This window comes from Mercenaria mercenaria, chromosome 1 (genome assembly GCF_021730395.1).
Source record: "Mercenaria mercenaria strain notata chromosome 1, MADL_Memer_1, whole genome shotgun sequence".
Taxonomy (NCBI): domain Eukaryota; kingdom Metazoa; phylum Mollusca; class Bivalvia; order Venerida; family Veneridae; genus Mercenaria; species Mercenaria mercenaria.
Genome location: NC_069361.1, coordinates 45,884,027 through 45,908,336, shown reverse-complemented (window position 1 = coordinate 45,908,336; position 24,310 = coordinate 45,884,027). Strand labels below are relative to the sequence as shown.

Here is a 24,310-nt window from a genome sequence, read left to right as displayed (position 1 = left end):
AGGTCAACAAAGGATCACCAATACTTGAGCCATGCCGTGACAAAAACAACATAGTGGGTTTGCGACCAGCATGGATCCAGACCAGCCTGCGCATCCGCGCAGTCTGGTCAGGATCCATGCTGTTCGCTTTTAAAGTCTATTGTAATTAGAGAAACTGTTAGTGAACAGCATGGATCCTGACCAGACTGCGCAGATGCGCAGGCTGGTCTGGATCCATGCTGGTCGCAAACCCACTATGTTGGTTTTCTCATGACATGGCTCAAATGTGTACAGCATAACCTCCTTCAGACCTCTGTACGAAAGTAAATATCTCTGCTGCTTCACCCATATAGATAAGTTATCTACTTATTCAACTTAAGGAGCCCTTGCCTCTCTGTAAAAATTTCAGCACTCCTAGTGGTTTGCTCTATAGAGGTTCAACTGTACTTTAGTATAAATGACTTAACCCTTACCCTGCTAAATTTCTATAATGAACTTGTCCTTCTTTCAATTTCGGCAGTACCATTAACTGTTAAAAGGGTTGCTAATACCAAAACGGTACTGACAGAATAGTGAACAGTGTAGATTATGATCAGACTGCACGGATGTGCTTGCTGATCATAATCTACACTGGTTGCAAAGGCAGAATCAATTGTGTCAAGCATGATAAGGGTTAAGTTTAAACAAGTTTTTTTTATGCTGAGGCATGCATACAAAAAATACAGACAATTAACCATTATTTCTTGTGGAAGACATTCCTATTATGGCCTAAGTTTATTTGTTCAAATCTCTTTTAACATGGCTGGAATATTATGATAATAATCTAAAATGTATTTATGCATTCAAATAAATAAGTTCAGTAACAAATTATAAAATAAAAACTTTTTGTTGCCTATTTTGTAGTCACAAGTAAAACAAGTTCAGTTAACTTATAGATAAAATTTAATGTAGCAAAATGTTTTCATGTCATCCTTAATTCCTTTTAGTGAAGTTCTGATATATTATTACATATTACTATCTGATAAAGAGAATATTTCCATTACTGAAAAAAATATCACCTGTACAGAAAATCACTTGAATGGAGAAGAAAATGGATCATAACTAGAGCTGCTTTTGAGAAAAGCGCCTGTCTCCCACAACTGCTTCATCATCTAAATACTAAGTCAGTCTTTATATACTGTGTATTCCCAACTACAAATATACCTTTGAAGAGTAAAAAGACTGATTTTGGGTAATTCAAGGGCCATAGTTCTTAAGTGCCTCAGGCGATTTGGCTAGTTAATGATCATGGTTGAGAAGTTACGGTAAAAACATTTGGTTCAAGTTTGGTGAAGACCCGATGAGAACTGTTCGACTTAGAGCGCGAACAAGAGTAAAAAAAGGTAGATTTCCGGTTGTTCAAGGGCCATAATTCCGAAGTGCCTGGGACGATTTGGCTAGTTATCAAACTTGTCCGAGGACTTATGGTCAAATATATTTTGTTCAAGTTTGGTGAAGATTGGATAAGAATTGTTTGACTTAGAGTGTGTGGTGGGAGACATAATTAATCAGGGATCTTTACTGTTTGTACTGGTATCCCTAAACACAAAGATGTAAAGAAACACGGAAATATATACCAAACAATATTGCATTGTCAGAGAAAGGTACAATTCTTCATAAACCACCAACTTTTTTTCTAACACATATGTTGTGACATCTTTATATTAAGCATGATGCTGCACAATGCGTGTGGTGTACGTTACATTGCACAAGTTAAAGATGGGTAAATTTTGTTTCAAACAACTGAAAAGGCATGCAAACTGGTTTGATTTGCATATAAACAAAATTTATCTTTGGTTATAAAGCTGAAATACACTCACAAAACCAAGCTTAAATCTACATAAATGTAAAATCTAGATCATCACAGAAAGGTCAACAGCCTATTGAAGACATTATCAAATACTGTATTCAGCTGCATGGTCCTTATCAAGCAGTAAAAGTGGCTTGCACAAATTTATCAGTATCAAGATAGTTTGTAAACACTGCTTACACATAGCATTGTGTAAGGCCAAACCAAATTAAAAAGTTGTACATCGGATTTGTTGGTGTGCTATGTTTTATGGATTAAATGTTCAAAAGATTATAATGCCATTCATAAATTTTTGAAAACTGGCTTTTCTTTTATCAAAATAAACACATACAACCATCCATCAACTAATCATCTTTACACTGAAATTTGTTTAACAGACAGACACAAACAGAATAATGCAACAATGCAGACAAACAAGCTCTATTCATATATCCCCTTATTTTCTGAACCAGCTCTATTAATTCAAATTTTTGAATAACTGCTTTAAAAAATGCACACATTTCAGACTTTATCTGGGACGTTGCCATCCTTGAAAACACTCCAAGTTAAAAAAACGCTGGATTTTGTTTCATTTAAGAATGTACAGTAAATATTCAAGCCACATATCTATATCCTCATGGTTTCAGGTCAAGCATTGCTGTTTGTTACATATATTTCATTAACAACATTTACGACCATGTACATTATAATCTGAGTTCACTAAGAGTGACCCTGTGCAAAAACCAACATTAGGGCTCTGTGACCAGCAAGGATCTAGACCAGTGCACATCCATACTGTTTGTCTATCAATTTTTTGTAAGCAACTGATAAACAAGCAGTATGGATCTAGATCAGACCACACAGATGCGCAGGCTGATCTGGATCCATACTGGGGTGCAAAGCCCTAACCTTGGGTTTTGCAGAGCAGTGCTCACTATGTTGTTACAATTCTTTTCACTCACTCTGTGATGCATTTCATGTATTCTCAACTCCTAATAAATAAGTGTTTAAGTAAAAGGGTTGTACTCTCAATTAAAGTTTTATCTTATAACATACATATTTTCCTCTTGGCTCACACTTGTTTTCCTCAAAAACAACATTTAAATTTCTTTGCTGGCAGCGACACTTAGTAAAAAAAAACGTTGACGAACTTTTCAATTTGGTGTGGCCTAAAGATCAATTTTTGACAATGAAGGGAAAAAAACAAAATATTACATTTATGTTGGCAAAATGATGTGCAAAAAAGCCCCCATTCTAAAAAAAATCTTTGTTTGCTGTCTCCCAATCCTATTTTTTTCAAATTTGGTATTTTTGAAAATTATAATTCCCTTACTTGTTTAGTTATATACTTCTTTAACAAACTTGAACAAAAAAAATGAACTAGAAAGAAGCAGTTTACTTTTCTTGAATATCCTGTTTGTCTGATTTGATCAACAGTATATTATTTTGATATACATGTAAGAGCAGCCAGTTAACCTAACCAGTGTTCCTGCGTCCTCTACTACTAGTCCAACAACTTTCCCTCATGATTCTGAGTTGTTTCGTACTGTTCAAATCTGAATCTAGGGGTGAATATATGAAGTAAAGCTCTTAGAGTAGCTGGTTTGATCATTTTTGAGTAGTTAGGGAGATGGCATATTTTTAAATAGGGCATAATGTTTTCTAATTTTTACTTACAGGGTTATGCAGATCAATCCATTTGTCTGTCTTTGATTCTACAAACTTGCCATCAATGAACAACTTCGTTGTTGCAGGCTGAAACAAAGCAACCATAGTTTACCTACGCATATTATATACCATATGCGATTACTTGCATACATTTTAAAAGCAGCCATTTAATTACCGTAATCTGTTTGCCTGCTTTCCTACCAAAATTAGCTTGATCAAAGCATAAAAGGATTTAAAAATGAAATAGTATGATGTGTTTTTCTATTTTATATGAAATATTTGTTTAGGAACTAACTGAAAAATGATATTTAATGTTTGCCAACACTGCCAGACTGACTGCCTGGCAAGCTAACTTATATTTAGTTTTTTTTTCATTGTTGGACTTTTTTTTGTTGGATTTAACGCCGCAACGACACATGATAAAACATATGGCGACTTTCCAGCTTTAATGGTGGAGGAAGACCCCAGGTGCCCCTCCGTGCATTATTTCATCACGAGCAGGCCCCTGGGTAGAACCACCGACCTTCTGTAAGCCAACTGGATGGCTTCCTCACATGAAGAATTCAACGCCCCGAGTGAGGCTCGAACCCACATCGATGAGGGGCAAGTGATTTTTTTTCATTGACTTATAAGTTAACATGTAGTTGAAATCTATTCAAACAAGAGCACTGCCTTGCAGGTGCAGACGCTTATCTGAATTTTTTGTCTCTGTATAACAGAAATATTGTCCTACCCGTCTGTTTTATGATATTTTCTAAGTCCAAAAGGAGCCATAATTCTTGCAAAAAGCAGGATGGAGTTATGTTTCAGAGTCAGCTTTTGATGATGAACCAATGTTGCAAATTTTAAAGCAATACAGGGCCTTCCCTGGGCCGTAGAAAGTTTTAGCCACCTTTTGAGAGAAATTGCCAAATTGAAGCTGAATTGCTGAAATTGGCCACATTTAATAAAATTCTTATAGCCACTTTCAAAAATCTGTAGCCTGAGTTCTTTGAATTTGTAGCATTTGCATGGCTACATTGGCGAATGGCAGAGGAGGCCCTGCATTAGCTTTGACAGTTCAGGAGAAAAGTTGACATAAATGCAAAACTTAACCAAGAAATCTGATATTTTCTAAGTCCAAAAAGGGGCCATAATTCTTGCAAAAAGCAGGATGGAGTTAGTTTCTTGCTGTACAGAGTCAGCTTTTGATGGTAAACAAGTGTTGCAAGTTTGAAAGCAATAGCTTTGATAGTTTAGGAAAAAAGCTGACCTAAACATAAAACTTATAAAACCAAGCAATGCCAACAATGATCATGCCATCGTGTGATGACAATAACTTATCAGTTTGTTTTTTTTTTCAAGAAATCAGATGAGCGAAAAATACCATCTCATTGCTGGTTATATTTAGTCAGTGAACCATTTAACAACATTAGTAATCAATATACTTACAGCTCCAGACGAGTAGTGCCGTAAGGCAAAATTTGTCACCTGAAAAAAAGAAATTATCTACATGTATATCATTTTCATCTTTCAATGTAAATTCTGTATATGTTTCATGTGACTTGGTGGTAGTAAATCTAAATCCCTGGATATAAAATCCCACTGTTATTAGTAACTTTTCATGTATGCTTATATAAGTCTAAAAATTAAAGTAAAATATTTAACATTCTCGATATCGACATTATGGATAAAATCCCGTTTTCCGGTATTAACCACTAATAAACGCCCGTTCCCGTTTTCACGGTGAGGGGGGTATCGGCCATTACGCTACATGGCGGTAGTGTTTAGATTATCCTTTTTTAAAGTTTTAAACAAAGAAAATGAATAAAAAAAGTATTGCAGATTATCATTAAACATTGTTGTAATTAAGATATAGCCAAAATATACTCAAAGTTTACTTTATTTTTGAAATTTTACCTTTTATTCTACACTGCCGCTTCTGTGGCTCGATACCGAAGGTGTGAAATTATTTGCATTTTTCAAGATAAACAGATTATTTTTGAAAAAAAAAATGTTGCCGAAGTCGTAGAATAGTATTTCCGTTGTGAGAAAGTAAGATCTTTCATAAATTCTTATCTTCTGGCAAAAATAATCGCTAATATTGTACACGGTCTTTATATCGGTTAATCTCGCCAATCCCCCTGACCCTATGTACGGAAATACCGGAAAACGGGATTTATCAATAATGTCGATATGGTCAATAGCATCTAATGTAATTCAATGGCAGCAGCTAGGGGTCTAGACTTAAGGTCTTGAGGTCCATGGCAGTTACTAGATCACTAGGCACATCAGCTATGGGTTGTCTAGGAGGTCACACAGTAAATACAATAACTGAAAATGGAAAGGAAGGTCACTATATTTAGCTCAAAACAGCTAAAATGTGTATAAAGTTTTTGTAAAAAACAACATCTTATTTGTTTCCTTGTTTTTACTATATTGCTGTAGGTGATAGGAAATGAAAGAATTATAACCATTCATTCCCGAACAAAATATGATTATTGCCAGTCTTTATTTCCACTTTCAGTGGGTTTTGCTGTATTGTATAACAGGATAACTTTGAACTAACTCCAAAAAATGCACACACCTGACCTGTTCATATATACAATGATAGCAATGCAACAAAAATGCATGACATGAAACCGCAGAAAGTAGAAACAACTGCGTAAATTCCTGAAAATAATTTGGACAGAAATTATTCCACTTTTTACAGAGCAAGAGGCTTGAAACTAGGTCAACTCACTTCAGTCGATTTTCACTCTTTTCAGAAGCAAGACAATCCCAGTCTAGCATACAGTTGAATAGAAATACGTTTTATCTCCATATATAAATAACCTAAATACATTATCTATAATTAGTTAAGGTAAAATACCTGCTTGAATGGGGAAGAGAGTCTCAGCAAAGCCATTACTGCCAATTAGCCGGTTCAAGGTCATGCAATTTACTCGAAATTTCATTGGTTGTTGAGTATTGACCCCCAACCATATTATACATAGAGCGTGACGTCACACATTCCGTCAGTGCGACAGTATGAAAGCGCTACCGTAGTGTACACAATGCCCCCAACCGGTGTTTGCAGAATTCATTAATTTTATGATAATTTTATGAAAGTTGTTAATATTTAGATTCTGTACCACCAAATTGACTGTAGGCTGAACAACACTAAATCCAGCTGTTCTTTATTTCATATAAAATCTACTTACTTCATAACGGTTTATCGACATTTTCTAGCATATCAGATTTTCAGAGACTTATATTCCCATAAAGAACTAGATCGCTACTTTAGAAAAACAAAAAGAAAAGGGGATGTTAACTTTTATATAAGAAACTACAGTTCGTTAAATACAACCCGCTGAATTTACTACTTTTCGCTTCTTTCAATTTCTCTTTACTGGTCATTAAATTCTTACGCCGCCATTTTTACCTAGCATGCGATAGGAACATGCCGATTTCAATAGAATGTAAAGTGATACATACTGAAACGCGGTAGAGTAAAAGTATGCACGTTGCTGCCGAGAAAATGCACTAGGAAAGGAAAAAAGATCAGTACTATTTATATTGGACTACTTGTGATAGACCAGCGGAGGCTTACATTCTATTTGGTAGTGATCAGCCTATAAGAGAAAATTTTTATTTAGTCTTTCCATGAATTTGCATTCATTCTCAAGGTACACCTGTTTTACAATGATTCTGCTTAGTTTTGGTGCAAAATATTGAGAAAATCTAGAGAAATGACAATTCATTACAGGCCACACCCATCCTCAAAATTACGCGAAATTTAGCCCTGTGCAAGCAGTAATTCATTTTTTTACCTTATTCGTGGATTTTCATTTAAAATTCATTTAATCGTTACGATGTTTGTCATTTTCATTCAGAAACATGCTAATTTCAATAATATACAGACAATTGAAGTGCAAAAATGCGAGAAAAGACATCTACTAGGTTCTAAAACGAACCAAAATAGAACCACCTGGTCGAAAATTCGATCTAAATTCGAGAAACACAAGAAATTTAACAGTTTTCAGTCATTTGTTACCGTTTTACATCATAAAAAATAGATTAATTGCATTTCCAATCATTTTCGAGGAGTTTCAGAAAATACCATGTATTGCCCCTTATAGGCTGAACACCAGTAAATCCAGCTGTTCTTTATTTCATATAAAATCTACTTACTTCATAACGGTTTTTCGACATTTTCTAGCATATCAGATTTTCAGAGACTTATATTCCCATAAAGAACTAGATCGCTACTTTAGAAAAAAAAAGAAAAGGGGATGTTAACTTTTATATAAGAAAACTACAGTTCGTTAAATACAACCCGCTGAATTTACTACTTTTCGCTTCTTTCAATTTCTCTTTACTGGTCATTAAATTCTTACGCCTCCATTTTTACCTAGCATGCGATAGGAACATGCCGATTTCAATAGAATGTAAAGTGATACATACTGAAACGCGGTAGAGTAAAAGTATGCACGTTGCTGCCGAGAAAATGCACTAGGAAAGGAAAAAAGATCAGTACTATTTATATTGGACTACTTGTGATAGACCAGCGGAGGCTTACATTCTATTTGGTAGTGATCAGCCTGTAGGTGACAATACGGTAAATTATTTTCCTTTATATTCTATATAAAACTGACATTTTTTTAAAGAGCTACCAAACATAGCTAGACCCATTTCAGAGAACAAATCCTTACCTCATTTTAAAGAGTTATGATCAAACTGATATAAAATGAAGAGAAAAGTAGGGGTCATGTATCTTCTAAGAGAGATTTCATTTGTCACATTTGCTTACAGTAAAATCACATCAAAATCACACTGCTGTGACCTGGAAGTACTACTCATACTAAAAGTGAGTTTCACTTCACCAAATACAAACTCCTCTCCCATTTGTCCTACCAAAATGGCAAAAATACATCCATAATGACATTTAACCAGAAACTAGCTTTAATTTAGACCTCTGTTGCCATGCCAAGTGAAAAATTAGTGTATATACCAATTAAATTTGTTAGTGATCACAAACATCTTGGTGTGACTTTTAGTAGCAATGGTAAATGGCATAAACACATTGAAAATATTTTACTGTCCGCTTCAAAAAATTTAGGCATTATGCGCCAACTGAAATTTTCATTGCGCAGGAAATCTTTGAATCAAATTTATATATCGTTTCTCTGACCATTGTTAGAATATGCAGCTGTCGTATGGGATAATTGTACACATTTTAAAAAAGATAATCTTGAAAAACTACAAAACGAAGCCGCAAGAATTGTAACTGGAATAACGCGATCAGTATCATTAGAAAATCTTTATAAGGAAATAGGAAAGACGAATATATCAAAAATTAATATTAATGTATAAAATAAAACATAATATGGTCCCAGAATACTTAAGTAATTTATTTCCTAATGTAGTCGGTGACAATAACCCCTATAACTTAAGAAATAATGAAGATTATGAAATCTTAAGAAGACGTACCGAAATATTTTCTAGTTCATTGAAACAAGACAACTAGAAATCCTATCAGCTTTCAAAAAGTTATTATTGACCACACGGTTTAAAGCGCCAGAAGTACCGGAGATATATTCCTTTGGCGAACGAAAGTATTCAATTTATCACTCTCGACTTAGAAACAAATGTAGCAACTTGTGTTTTGATCTTTTTAATAATCACTTAGTTACCGATTTTAGCTGTAATTGTGGCTATCATATTAAAGATTGTGAGCACTATCTTTTTCAGTGTCCTAACTTTATAAATCAAAGAATAGTTATGTTTCAGTCATCCAAGGACTATCACCCTTTAAGCACAGATACATTACTTTTTGGAAAATCTTCTTTATCAGTAAACGATAATATTAACATTTTCAGAAGTGTTCAAAAATTTATTAAAGATACAAAGCGTTTTGAGAATTGAAATACTACAGTGACTTTTGTGTCCAAATTCATCTAGATTTAGTTCTGCAACAACAAGACCAACGATAAAAATCTACAAAGCAAAAACTAAAATATCAGTATCACGCGAAAAATAAACATTATGTTGCACTTGATCTGACTAGATTTCGTCTTACTATTCTTTCTTCCCTCTTTCTCTCTTCTTTTAACTTCAATTATATAAAATTTTGCATAGCTTTATGAATACACATTTTGTAGCCGAATCTTATGTAAGTGAAATTTGTTAAGGGGAGGGTATGTAATAATGTTGAGAGCACTTGTTACCCAACCCTTTTGCATATAATGTTGTTAAGTTTTGTATTTGAGATGTAAATATTATATAATTATATTGATATGCAATAAAATATGTTTAAACCAAAAATTAGTGTTCAAAAACCTGTCCGCCATTACGCGCCTAGACCCTGGTTCCTTTATTATAGTTAGGCCTGTAGGCATAAGCGGATGGGGCATTGAAGCAGTGTGAGAGCATGTTTAAAATCCTCGGCCGTAGATATACGCACTATAAAATTGCTGAAGCGGGTATTATACAGTACAGGTTTTATATTGCAAGCACTTGGAATTATTATAGTTAACAAAGAAGTTTTGCCGTCCCCTCGATATCTTGACTACATCTTTCATTATCCTGCAGTAGTCCGCACTTCCAAGTCTAGGCACCATGACCATGATATAGTTTCCATAACATCGATAAAAGCACACGGAGAGGTTAATTAAGGCGTATAGGAAAGCAAACAGGTTTAAATTTAAGCTGGAACCGAGTTGGATTCCATTAATAAGTACTATCTATTTAAATAAACATGTCGTTTCATGTGACACATATTATTGAGTTTGGTTTTAACTGGGAACTAGAACCAACACCGCACCTTTCAATATTTTGTGAATGTCATCCTTATTAACTTGGCCCTTAAAATAGTTTAACAAATCGCGTTGCATAATCGGATCTTATGCTGCATTTGTAAAATTCGTAACGAGAACTTTCATTGTTTGTAAAACGCGAATGATATGTGTTCTCTAGCAATGTATCGCAATTTGACAATGATTGGCCTTTCTGCACAACTTTACAGTAAGTTATATCCCATTTTCTGGCTTGTGTGTGGTAAAAATCAGTCACATCCTGTCTTTTGGACCATGTAAGATAATAGTAAACTTAACTTCAATTAGATTTTCTTAAAATGTTTCAATAATTTGCATCAACGAATGCATTCAAAATTTGTTTGAATAAATAAATTGATATTTCAAAAGCATACTACGTTATTCAGTTGAATTGGTGTAACCACTGTTTAGAGATTTTAAGGCATGTGATGATACGGAACATGCAAAAAAACATGAAATAGTAGGATCGGACCCTGATTTGGAGTGATTATCTTAGTTTTCTGAAATGATACGTTTAGTGACTGCAAAGTACTATCATTAGGTCAAATACTTTCCCTAGGATAAATAATATGATTATTGTGGTTGTTCTATCAATCATATAGTATTTGTTCTAAAAAGAGTATTTGTTGGACAACAGATCGATCATATACGACCCTGTAAAAGACAATATAACATGTAAATGGACAAAGTTTAAGGCGTCAAAATTATTCATCAATTTTAAAGTGAATGTCCGTGCATACAAAGGTGGTAATTTTTATCTTGTCGCTGAACCGCCAAAACTTAGTGATCCGACAACTCGGGATGTGTAAATACCATTGAAGAGTAAACCAGAGTTTAAACTTAAAATACAAATAGTAGGATACATGCAGTTTGTGTGTAAAAATATATTAAATGTGTACAACGAAGGTGTTATTTATTGCTTGAACAAACATTTTATACAAAGACAAGTTATTAAGGGGACAAAATGCAGACTCGGATGATTATAGTGGTCTCAGTGGTAGCATGTGTGGTGTTGTTTGCTCTAGGAATAATCATTGGTCACTTTGCCATCGAGAAGTCTCGTGATGAAGAGACACAAGGTGATCAGCAGCAGCTAAGTACTGGATGTGAAACAGCGTTTAGCGAGCGATGGAAAAAGTACAGGAAAGGGTAAGAATAATACACTTGTTAGGTCAAGTAACGATGACCCACGGGAAGGTCAGCAGCTTGTGAAAGAACGTCTAGTGAGCCATGGGAAAACTACAGCAAAAGGTACGATTAATAGCTTTGTTATGTCTGGTGACAATGAGACGCGAGGTGGTCAGCATCATCTCGATACTTGATGTGAAGCTGCGTATAGTGAATCATGGAAAAACTGCACGAGAAGTTAAGAATAATAACTTTATTGAGCCTGGTGGCGATGCGCCGCAATGGTGTCAGCATAAGCACGATGTGACTGGATGTGAAACATGTGCAACAGCTTCTTTCTTGACACTAGAAGTTCACAGAAAGGCAAATTAAACTTCGGTGTTGAAATGAGATACACCTCATGTTTTGTCGCTAATTTACCTGTAAATCGACTGTTTATTTGCACACATAAATCTTATTTGTATTTACGATTTATTTACGATTTATTGCTCGTATATACCGTGTTTCGCTTATTGTTTAACTATTGTCTGCAAACAAATTTAAGTGTTGAATGTCTTTTTCACTACTATCAACTTTGCCTAAAAGCAAAATAAATTCTATATTACTGGTCTCTTAAGAAAAATGTTATTACATCACGGCTGAAGCCAGATACGAAATCAACCTACCATAAAAGTTTATCAGACTTTTTTCTAAATAAGATAATATTTGGAAACATAATAAACTGAAACACGCTGCAGAACATTTTAAACCTGACATTGGTTATCCACACTGTAAAAATACAAAGAAAAAGAACTGACTATTTTTGTAAATGCAACTTTAATAACCGCTTATTAAATTAAATTGCGTTTGTCTTAAACCAAACGCTTAAAGGCCTAGATTTTGGCAGTGGGCCAAGCGGTTTTTGTCTTCACCAGCACAGCTGGGGGCAATCTGACTGAAGTACTTGATCTTCTAAACGAAGATCTGAGAACGACCCATTCACATACGTCTTCTGTATATTTTGGATTTCCAGTATTGCTATTTTTATTTGAACCAATCAGACGACTTGTTCGAATGCCAAAGAGTAAGAAAAATATGCGGTTATTTCAGGGCTCGAACCCGGGACCCCTCGCTTACAAAGCAAGTGGCCTACCGACTGAGCTAACCGGTCATCTGACACTATACGACATCAGAATTGTAAATATTAAAAGTCAAGGCTACAGGTAGATTTGCAAAATGTTGTAAGCTAGGCTCTGATTGGCTAGCGAAAGGGTCGTCAGAACGAGGCCATGAATAGGTCGTTCTCAGATCCTATGCGTAGCGTAATAGGATATGTACTTTAGTCAGATTGAGCTGGGGGCTAATGACCATCACAGTATGGCTCCAATAAACAAGAGTCATTGTTTATTGGAGAGTCAGTCTACCTTACAAGTGTATCTATTAGTGAGAAGGGGAAATTATGTAATTTATTTTAAATTAATGAATAATTGATAACTTTTAAAGTTATACTAGTTATTTTTGGCATTTCTATGTAAAGAAAAATATTTGTTGATCAAACACAATAATAAAATAATCAGAAACTTATTTTCACAATAAAGAAATAATGAGAAACTTATTAAAAGAAATATGCAAGTTTTTATTTTTTCAAATTCTGTCTGGAGAATTGTGATATTTTACACAAAAAAATGTGACTTTCACTCATCTAAAGCTTGCAGAATACTGTAAATAACATTTGTCTAGAACTGAAAACAGAATGTGCATTTCAAAGTTACAAAGCAAAGCATGAAAAAAGTCACGGCTTTTGGCAACATACTGAAAAGGAAAATTGAGTATAGATGGAACACAATAATTTTGTATTCAAATAATACTCTACTAATACTATACCCCATGCAGTTATTATTATACCCCCAGATACTAGTATCCGGGATGTACTGGATTCCGGTCCGTCCGTCCGTCGTTCCGACCGTCTGTAGACGGAATTTTCCCGGGCTATTTCTAAGCAGTTATTCTCCAGAGTTCCACTGGGGGTATTCATCACCATTAGTGATAGGTATTGTTTATTCTACGATTGCTAGTCCCCTCTAGTTTCTTCACAACTGCAATCATTTCTACTATAAATATTTGATGGCTCTTGCATTTTAAAAACTGGTCCATTAATTCGTGCCTGTCGTGTATCAAAATTTCAGTTACTTGGATAAATGTGTAGCGGACTCCTGCACGCATGCCTCTTGTAATACAGAGGACCTGCCGAGAACTTACCTGGCCTATCACTTAAATGGAAAACCAGTGGTTATTGACGGGAGACTGGACGAAGAAGCTTGGAGCGAAATTCCCTGGTCCGAAACGTTCATGGGTAAGAAATGACTGCATACGGCTGTAGTCCAACGTTTATTTCAATTAACTTGGTCATCTACTGGTCTTTTGTTTCCCTTTCAAATGTGGTAACGAAATAAAATGAAGTCAAGTAAGAAATATTGAAAGAAAAGGCTGAAAAATCAAATGCTATATAAAGATACAACCAAAACTGTATCAAGACGCAACAATTGCTCTGCTAACAGTTCTATATAATATACATACATGTATTTATGTAATGTAAGTTTGTTAAACCTTTACCCTGCTATATTTCTAAAATGGTCTGATCCATCATTCAGTTTGGGCAATACCATTTATCACTCGAACGGGTTTTCATTGAAAATTTACTGGCTGAATAGCGAACGGTGCAGACCATGATCAGTCTGCATTGGTCGCAAAGGCAGAATCACTTGCCGCTTATTACATTAAAATGCATGAAACGGTTTCTTTTTTTTTTTCGTGCGAAAATTCAAGAAGTTTGAAATATTCTAAATGTACGTGAAGGTGTTATCATAACTTGTAAGCAAACTATATTCACAATGATTCAAATCTAACATGAGATGTGGCTAACGACATAGGTCGCTATACGACAATGAACTTGGCGTAAAGGTTCGATGAACCTCTTTTTCATGAATATGACATTAATGCATTATTGTTCATGCAAAACGTGTTTTAAGTTTGAAATAAAAAAGACAGTAAATCTTCACCAAGCTTTATTTTAATTTTGCTCTAAATCCAATTCATTGTTGAAGTCTTTATATCACATTTTAGACGATTTGAAAAGCGGTCAGACAGTATTATGAATACATGTACAAAGCTAGTCAAAATACACAGGAATCTCTTCAGTGTCCTAATTAAACACACTTATTTAAGAACTTTTATTCCAAATATACTCTCAAGGGGGGTATTCGATCTACTCCTTACCACCGAAACAAAATGGCGACCAAAACAGAAAATGTGAGTTTTTCTTACTTTTTATCTTTTTCAAAGATTTCTAGACCATGACACATGGCTATCAACCTGCTTCACTGTTTTTTCTATCTATCGGTACCTTTTACTTTAGAAACAGTGCTGTAATTTGTCTGGAATGCTGGTCATGGGATTTGAATCGATAGAAAATCCTCCTGAAAACACGGGATAAGGAATAGTGCGATTAGCAAAAATGGTCTTTTTCCTAATATTCAAATAGTTGTGAGCTATTTGTCTGATAAGAAGTAAAATTTCAATATATATTTCTATCATGATTTGTCTGGAGCCGATTAAAAGTCGTAATTTTAAATTACACAGTTTTTTGTTGCTGATTTTTCACTATCTTTAGTAGAACACATTGTATTTTAAATAGGTTTAACTTTTTAAGACAAAAATATTTCAACATTTTTGTAAGGCAATTGCTTGTTATTAACGACTTTGGGCGCTATACCAAATTGAAATTTATAGATACTTAAATGTTGGCGAGGGGTACTATATTACGTACTTGCTAAACTTTAGGCTTTCAGTACATCACGTGTCTGATAGACAGGCGGATACCTTTTAAATCTTCCTACATTGAGCAAGAGATAGTTATAAATGATCACCAAAATATCAACAGAATTTTACTTGATTGACTCTGAAAAGAGTGAAGAAAAAAATCGCTTGAAGAAGTGAACTACATCTTATCCTCTTATTTTCGTACACTGTTCTTACCATCAGACAAAAAACTGCGTAATTTAAAATTACGACTTTTAATCGGCTCCAGACTAACCATGATGGAAATATATGAAGTTTTTCTTCTTATCAGAAAAAATAGCTCACAACTATTTGAATAATTAGGGAAAAAAGACCATTTTTGCTAATCGCACTATTCCTTATCCCGTGTTTTCAGGAGGATTTTCTATCGATTCAAATCCCATGACCAGCATTCCAGACAAATTACAGCACTGTTTCCAAAGCTAAAGGTACCGATAGATAGAAAAAAACAGTGGAGCAGGTTGATAGCCATATGTCATGGTCTAGAAATCTTTGAAAAAGATAAAAAGTAAGAAAAACTCACATTTTCAGTTTTGGCCGTTATTTGTTTCGGTGGTAAGGAGTAGATCGAATATCCCCCTTGTACTCTGATTGTACAGATATACGGGGCCCAGACTACCCAGAACCCTATTTCAGTACCAGGTTTAAGGTACGTTGGGATGACGATCGGCTCTATGTGGGAGCGCTGATGGAGGAAACGGACTTCTGGGGAACATATACACAGGATGAGTCGCCAGGTAAACTTATTGCACGAAATTTTCGGAATCGATTACTTCCGCTTTATTATTATTTTTTTATTTATCTATTTATTTTGATGAGTTAAATGTATTTAAACGGGAGATCACTAGTAGCAATTAACTAAGAAATGTAACCAAAGTGTTTTTCATCCAGATACATTTTAATGTCCCCCGCAATGCTGACCTTATAGCTCATGAAACATAAGTCAGTACGAGAGATGTCGATGGTTTAATAACCTATTCTGGAAAAAAATGCAAAGGTGTGTTCATAAGGCATCTCGTTATAAATAAGTATTATTCCGTTTATACACGTTTCATCATTATTATGCAACTCATTGCTAAAATTACTTTGCATAGCTTAGTGTGATATTTCAGTTTTTTGTATTATAATCATTTTCTATTTTACAGTATGGCGAGAAAATGCATTTGAGGTAAGCTGACACGTTATACCCGATATGAGCCACGCCATGAGAAAACCAACATAGTGCGTTTGCGACCAGCATAGATCCAGACCAGCCTGCGCATCCGCGCAGTCTGGTCAGGATCCATGCTGTTCGCTTTCAAAGCCTATTGGAATAAGAGAAACTGTTAGCGAGCAGCATGGATCCTGGGTCTGGATCCATGCTGGTCGCAAACGCACTATGTTGGTTTTCTCATGGCGCGGCTCTTATATAATTGCGAGCATTTTGACACAGGTTGTAAGCATATTCATATTTGTCAAAATGATCCTATAGCAGTTCGGAATATAGATGGATTTACACATCGCGAAGTCCTTAGCAACCGAAGTAAATTTTTGCGCAAGCGCACTCTACATCCTCTAAGATTTGACAATGATTTCCCACCGTCGGACCTAATTCGGTACCATACTTTATGGCAAAAAATAAACGTATTATGACTGTATAATATAATTATGAAAGAATTTTAGTAAACTAACCGTAATAACTACATGGTTTTGGTAAAAATCGTCAAAAATTATACTGTGCCAAAATATCCCGAAGTACAGCATATGACGATATATGTAAAACAATGTATGATTCATTTTGTAGAAGATTTTTGACCGTTAAACATCATACAGTTGAAATCTTTTGTATTGTACGAAATTATATTTACTTCCTTAAGGCTTATGTTTCATATAAATATATCATTTATTCTAGGTGTACGCCGTACCTGATGGAAGCATGCACAAGTACGTTTTAATATCTATTTGCCTTTATAAAGGAATGTAGCGATCTGTAAAATACGGAGACAGAACCTTTAAACTTTAAACATGTCTTCCGCGAAAAAAATAATGCTTTTTTATAGTCCTTGGAAGAAAACACCGTGTCAACTGACTCAGTTACTTCGATGAATAGTGGAGACACAGGTTAAATCTTTCATATATTCTTGGTCAGTACGCACACTTATGATAGGCGAGTGACAGATTTTACTCAACCTGGAAAGCACATGATACGTTTACTGTATCTGTAAGCAAACCTTCATGGTCTACTATCAATCTGTTACACGATTCTTCGACATTGTAAATTACATATACTAGTGACCAGGAACCTGTAGTTTTCAGTGCAACAGTCCACAAATTATAGTCAAGTTGGTCGTACTTTTCTCTACATAATTGAGCCGTGCTTTGGGAAAACCAACATAGTGGGTTTGCGACCAGCATGGATCCAGACCAGCCTGCGCATCCGCGCAGTCTGGTCAGGATCCATGCTGTTCGCTTTTAAAGCCTGTTGGAATTGGAGAAACTGTTAGCGAACAGCATGGATCCTGACCAGACTGCGCGGATGCACAGGCTGGTCTGGATCCATGCTGGTCGCAAACCCACTATGTTGGTTTTCTCATGGCACGGCTCAATTATATTTTCCTGGAATTAAGCTGCCAGTTATTGTTACAGCTATAAGGAGATGCAAGTCAGCGTACGTAACGTGAGCTGGGACCTTATGTTGGAGAAGGCCTACATGGACAATCGTGACAAATGCGTAGATCGTAACTCAGTGGCCATCTCAAGCTGGAACAGTAGCATGGAAAAGGCAACACATACAGATGGAATAATTAACAATCCGAATGGCCAAGGTCAGTACATACATAAAATACATTACACTTGGGACATAGCATTGTAATTTCAAGCTTATCTGGAAAGATTGACAACGATTCAGGGGGCCTCCTTGGCCGAGTGGTTAGGGTCGCTGACTTTAAATCACTTGCCCCTCACCGATGTGGGTTCGAGCCTCTCTTGGGGCGTTGAATTATTCATGTGAGTAAGCGATCAGGCTGCTTACGGAAGGTCGGTGGTTTTACCCAGGTGTCCGCCCGTGATAATATAATGCACATGGGGCTGGAAAGTTCCAATATGGCCTATATATGATGATTGTGTCGGTGCGCCGTAAATCACAACAAAAATAAAAACTATTCAAATAAAAACGGAGGTATTCTAGACGGTGCCGTCTTGTCCAAATGATAGGACGTTTCGTGGGGTTCCTTTTGTCACTAGAGGAAAGCAACTATAATAAACCATCCCGGTAAGCCGAACGAGTAAGGATAGACTGGTGTGCATCGTAGAACATACGTAGCATAAAGGCCGAGGTGTTCAAATTGACAGTGCCATACGCAACGTAGCAGACTTGGAAAGGCTGAATGACATTCCTGGTGTATATTTAATCATTTTTGGTCACGTTTCAGTTCAGCACGTGTATTATTTAACATGAGTGAACCATTACTTAATGCTAAAGCATTCACGATAATTATATTTACCAACAGATTATCCGTGTCCATCCTAATCAAATATGTAATAATAAACCCGCTCATCTGACACACTATCCTCATGATCCTTAACAATCAATATTTATATTTTCACTTAACCCTTACCTGCTACACGAATGTGTAGGCTGATCTTGGTCTGCACTTGTCACAACGGTAGAATCGCTTGTTTCAGCAGACTAAGGGTTAATTACAATAAACAATTTTTGCCATCATCGACCGCTACCAATTGTCGGCTTGAGGAATATTCTACGGAATGCTTCGTTGATTTCGTTGTAATTATCATTTTCTTAAACAACATCTAAATGTTATCAAGATGCAAGAACTGTGTGAAAAATCAAAGCATTGTAAATACTGGAGGACGGATTGTCTTGAAATGCATTGACTCTGTCATGTCCCTTTTCTTTTGTGACTATTAAACTAGAAAATGTCTTTTTTTCGGTTGTTTTTTACAGCAGTGTAACCATTTCCTTGCCAAATTTCTATGTCCATTGTGAATATAATGACTAAATATGAACAATGCAGACTATATCATGATCAGACTGCACAGATGTGCATGTAGACAGTTACAAAACAATCATACATTTTGTAATAACTATTGGGCAAATATACATCAAACTATACTAACATAGGGAACAGAACTGAAACACATTTTTTAAGGTCACTACTAACAGCAGGGACTTTTAAGGAATACACATACAACTGATTTCCGTGTTGCAAATTAATAATAAATTTCTTTCTCAAAAATTTTCAGAGTATCGTATTTGAAAAGTATTTTACTTATTTTGATTATCAAAAGTATCTATCAAAGTTCTATTATTCCATTTCACTTCTTTGTGGTGACTACAGATCACAAATATCCGCGCATTTGCTTCCCCTAAATTCTGAAATTTTCAGTACAGCTTTTGTGAATTCCATTGATGTAAAATCTTCAATGAAAAGTCCATCTTCCAGCGATAAGAACACTGGCTCGTATATAAAGCGTGCTAAGTTTATTGGTCAGCGGGCACATCGTCTGCTCATGTTTATACTACACTAATCGCCTGCATTCATTTAAAGCGCACAGTGAAGCGTGGTAATTTCAGTTGTTTTATGTGCTGCATTTGAGAACTATTTTTTCTCGGCGGAATGTGAAATATATGGTGGTTATCAAAAAAGTCGATTAAGCCGAAATTCGTATATGTATTATTGTGGTTCCACTGGACGGAATTGTCTTCGACAATCCGTCCAAAAAGGATATTTTCAGGACCTTTGTGACAGATCGTCATTTCTTTTAGGATCATACTGGAGTGCTGAATGGTCATTTTCATTCGCCGCTTTAGCAGAACATACAGACAGGCCGAGTAACCAACCTACACCGGAAGTACAAGAAGCTTGGTTCTTCATATTTGCAAGGTAGGCTTCTATGCAGCATGCAAAATAGTGTCTGTAGGCACTTTTTTATTTCTCCCGTCAGGAAAAATATTTACATTTTACACAGAATCAGGAAAAGACAACTGCTTAGCAGCATTTAACTACCATTTTCCCCCCTGCTTTTTGACGTGAGCGACGCTCACCCAACACGGCATGAGGCACGATAATTTGATTCGCTAGGTAACAGTAAAGAAATTTTCATCTTTCTCCTCCACAGAAGGCAATGATCAGAATTTTAAATAATTTTCAAATTGCTGTCAAAAAGACAAATAGATTTGCTGTCAAAACAACATGGACCTTAAAAAGATTAATGTTAAGAGGCAGGGTCACTTTGTATTTAAAACAGTCATAGTAATTATATAATCTCTAAACAGATTTACGTTAATGATAACACTATAAACACTGCAGTCGACACAATTGGTGTATAAAGCAATTAGACAAAATATCACAGCTGAAGATGGAAATTGGACCTTGATCCTCGATATGCAGTTGAAAATTCCATGTTAATAACTGATTTTATTTTCTTTTTTGTACAGGCCAGAATACAAATTCAAAATTGTGAACGGACAGTATAAGAAGGTAAGAGAAAAGAAAGCAGATTGCAATGAAGACATATGTGGTTTCCCTTTTTTCGCATTGAACGGACAAACATATATCTAAATAGGCCGTCTGACTTAGTAAAAATTATGTAGTGCCGTCTGTCGTCTTCGTTTGCTGTGTGACCCAGAGGTTAACTGCCGCAATAAAGTTCACCACTCACAATTACCACTACTCAGGATCGAACTCTAGGTATAAGGAAATTAAAATTCTGTTTCACGAACTAGTCAATGTATAGATAGTACTAAATTAAACGCTTTCAAAAATTTTGAAATGACTAAATTCGAAACTCTATGGGGAAAATATAAAAATCTTTTTCAAGAGTAATACATTGAAGTTTTTTCAGTGGAACACAAGGTTAAATAACTTCTAAAACACTATAAACGATATAGAATATATATGAAAGAATATACTTGTAAGCTTTTACTGTTGACATTATGTTTCTTTTGTATCACATACAAGATGCCCCCTCTACGTGTCCAGACCAACCCAGGTTTTTCACTTTCCACTCTCTTTCGGCCGAAACTTGTTGTTTTTTGTTTTACATAAAATAGGGAAGGGTATGCAATAATGTTGAGAGAACTTGTTACCCAACCCTTTTGCATATAATATTGTTAAGTTTTGTATTTGAGATGTAGATATTATGTATATTGATATGCAATAAGATATGTTTAAACCAACTAAAGGCCTTTTTATCTTCGAAATGTAGATTTTGTCTCTTTATATTTTAAGTGAAATATTATCCTACGCAAAAATGTCTAAATTAAATCGCTAGACAACGGAAGACAGTATGTAAAATTTAACCATTATGAATGTTAGTCAATTTTTGTTTTTTTATCTAAAAAATAATTTGTCTAATTAACTAATATTATGCATATAATCTGTTTATGAAATGCATAATTAAACAGATTAAGTAAATGCTTTTTTGTATAGATTAGTTGTTAAATAAAGATTCACTTAAATTGTATATTAAGAAGGTATTAGTTCCCATTATCAAAAAAAAAAAAAAAATCCCCAAGAATTTTGTTACAGCAGTTCATTAGCTAATATGATTATATTTTAGTTGTAATAACAATCATGTTGCTTTTTGTAAGATGTGATGGGGGATGGATCCCCGACCCTCGCACATCTATGACGGGGACAATAAATGGGTTACCTCGGTAGCCGAAATTAAAAAAAAAAAATTAAACGCTATTATGAAATGGCTCTTCTCTAACATTTCCAGGACGAGGATGCTGCTACGGAATGGTGGTCATGGCAACCAATGTATACTGTCAATCTGCATATGCCTAGCAGGTACGTATTTATAGTCCTCCTCACAGTCATTTCGGTACTGTCTCTTGCCATCTTGATGCTCAGTGAAAACGAAAAAAGTAAACGATTGGAGTGGACTTCTCCTTTAGTAGACTGGAAAATTGGAATATTTTGCATTAATTTTAAAGCTGATCATAAAGATTCATAAAATCAAACAAATATTTATATTACACTGCACGTGGCTGCGCTATCAATGCGTTGTGCTGTTCAGTAATGTAAGTGCATTGTTGTGTTGCTGCTCTGAAAGTTGCACTTCATGAGAAAATTATATTGAACAATGATACTTGATCCTGGGCAGTGTATCGCAATATCGTTTGCATTGACTTGAATATTTCGTTCAAAAACGTTTGTAAACTGATCCCTTTAATGTTTATACTGACTGTTTTACCTATGTTGTAGATTCGGCCTGGTCCAGTTCAAGAGGAGTATGACTGACAAAACATTTAACTTCAACAAGTGGCACCTCTATAGGGCACTGTTCGAAGTATTTGAAGCTGAACATGTGAGAATGATTTATCTTTTTAAACAAATATTCAGTTTGTGTGTTATATGTAGTTATCTTCTCCTTGGCGTTCACCGCCTACACTGTCACCCCTGATCCAGCAACGAAGGATGCCGTCTTAGTTATAGTTATAAATTCAATGTTTTCAAATTCTTGAATGTTAACGTGAAATGTCAACAAGTTCTACGATCGCTTAACGTAACGCTAGCAACAGGATTTTTTTGGATTTATATGTTTTGCTTTTCGTTGTTTATGAATCGAGGTTTTCAGTGAGATTGCCTAATTATGTCCATAAAACATGCAAGAAGATAGGTAGTAAAACTCTTGAATAAGGGAGCATTTGAACAAACTAGATCTATATCTTACTGCAAAAAAAGTTTTATTACCTGTAAGTGTTTGGCAATCAGTAGGCTGTCGGTGAGATATATCAAGTATATAATATCTACTCTTTATTATGTAGGATCATCTGTTTTCTTTTTATTTCAGAAATACAATTCTGTCAACGGAATGTTTATTGACGATTTGAAAAAGCTGCCAGTAGCACCAAAGATAATGTCATCAGAGTGCGTCACTATCAGCATCCAATCAAATGATACCTACTTTAGAGCATCAGTAAAGTCCAAATTATATCCGAATATGCAAACCGGAAATATACGACCGGATAGATACGTCTGGTTTACATAATAACGGAAATACAAGTGACGTACATAGATAAAAGAACAGAACTGATTTTAATTCATTTAATTAATGGAATCATGCATAATTAATGGAATCATGCAATCATATAAATTTGTACATACATTCTGTTGAATTTCAGTTTTAAACACATCAGGCAAATTTTACAGAACACTGTTGACAGCAAACGTGACTATTTATTCATTGGATATTGAATGCCATGGAGATGGTCTGAAGGTTTCACCAGACTTTACAAATCACGAAAACTACAGAACAATCATTTGTTCATTATTTCAACCCAGCATTTATTTTAGATGTACCATTTTTGATAGTGAATGTGGACGTATAGCTACTATAATAATATTTCCCTGGTTGTATGTGAAGGTGGGAATATCCGGACAAGGGCAACTGTTTAAGACATAACAAGGCTCTGCCATGTTACCGCGTAAAGTTAATCGCGAGCCGTTACTATCCGTACCTAAAATCTTTCTTCATACTTTATTCCAAACTCCAACGCAGTGATCTCCCTTGCCGCTTCGATCAATGAGCGAAGCGGCAAGGGAGATCACTGCGTTGGAGTTTGCCTTTATTCATCAGATAATAGAGAATCAAAAGATTTACTTCCTTCATAGCAAGCTCGGGAAATCAATATTCATAAACTGGAAAGACGTCATGACGTTTCAAAAACAGAAAACAATGAAATTAGTTCCGGTTTTGCTATAATTACTTGCAGCGTAACGTTATGTATTTTTGATAAAATATACTACATGTCTAAGGAACAGAGAATAACTATCAAACTTCTTGATTCTTTATTCCGTTTTATGAAATAAAACAGAAATTACTGCATAAAATATATGTACTTCGTTATACGTCATTTACAGCATGAGAGTCATCTAACACCCCGAGGGTGTAAGATGGTATTTCCAGCACCGGAATAAAACACTGGAAGTCCGCGTCCAACAAATCGCGGCAACTCAGGGCATGTCTAATGCCTTACATAATGTCTACGTATTCAAATAAAATAGTCAATTTTGACAAAACCATTGGTCGGAGGTCTGCTCAGACGCATTAAAATCAATATAAAGTG

At 35.3% G+C, this 24,310-nt stretch overlaps 2 protein-coding genes across 3 annotated transcripts in view; one reads left to right on the top strand and one right to left on the bottom strand.

Annotated features, from left to right (window-relative positions):
• LOC123539975 (probable methylmalonate-semialdehyde dehydrogenase [acylating], mitochondrial) overlaps positions 1–6,444 on the bottom strand; it is a 28,757-nt gene extending 22,313 nt beyond the window's left edge. For both annotated transcript variants that reach the window (XM_045324761.2, XM_053546341.1), the window contains exons 1-3: positions 6,327–6,444; positions 4,907–4,945; positions 3,485–3,562 (exon numbers count right to left, since the gene is read on the bottom strand). In XM_045324761.2, the coding sequence (XP_045180696.2) occupies positions 3,485–3,562; positions 4,907–4,945; positions 6,327–6,362 (153 nt within the window). In that variant the 5' untranslated portion in view covers positions 6,363–6,444. The remainder of the gene's footprint in view (positions 1–3,484; positions 3,563–4,906; positions 4,946–6,326) is intronic.
• A 4,418-nt stretch (positions 6,445–10,862) lies between these two features.
• On the top strand, positions 10,863–24,078 carry LOC123539994 (uncharacterized). Its single transcript, XM_053546334.1, has 11 exons — positions 10,863–11,418; positions 13,563–13,729; positions 15,834–15,971; positions 16,380–16,402; positions 17,126–17,157; positions 17,860–18,038; positions 20,000–20,117; positions 20,672–20,714; positions 21,958–22,028; positions 22,446–22,548; positions 23,035–24,078. Exons 1-11 carry the CDS (start codon positions 11,234–11,236, stop codon positions 23,230–23,232), a joined length of 1,257 nt encoding a protein of 418 aa, XP_053402309.1. The 5' UTR covers positions 10,863–11,233; the 3' UTR covers positions 23,233–24,078.
• The last annotated feature ends 232 nt before the right edge of the window (positions 24,079–24,310 follow it).

Bases quoted from the DNA above. Each gene is read 5' to 3' on its own strand.
- LOC123539994 (XM_053546334.1), top strand. From the start codon at position 11,234: ATGCAGACTCGGATGATTATAGTGGTCTCAGTGGTAGCATGTGTGGTG. The intron at 13,730-15,833 runs GTAAGAAATGAC...CTGATTGTACAG, and splicing joins CTGGTCCGAAACGTTCATGG to ATATACGGGGCCCAGACTAC. The intron at 15,972-16,379 runs GTAAACTTATTG...TCTATTTTACAG, and splicing joins TACACAGGATGAGTCGCCAG to TATGGCGAGAAAATGCATTT.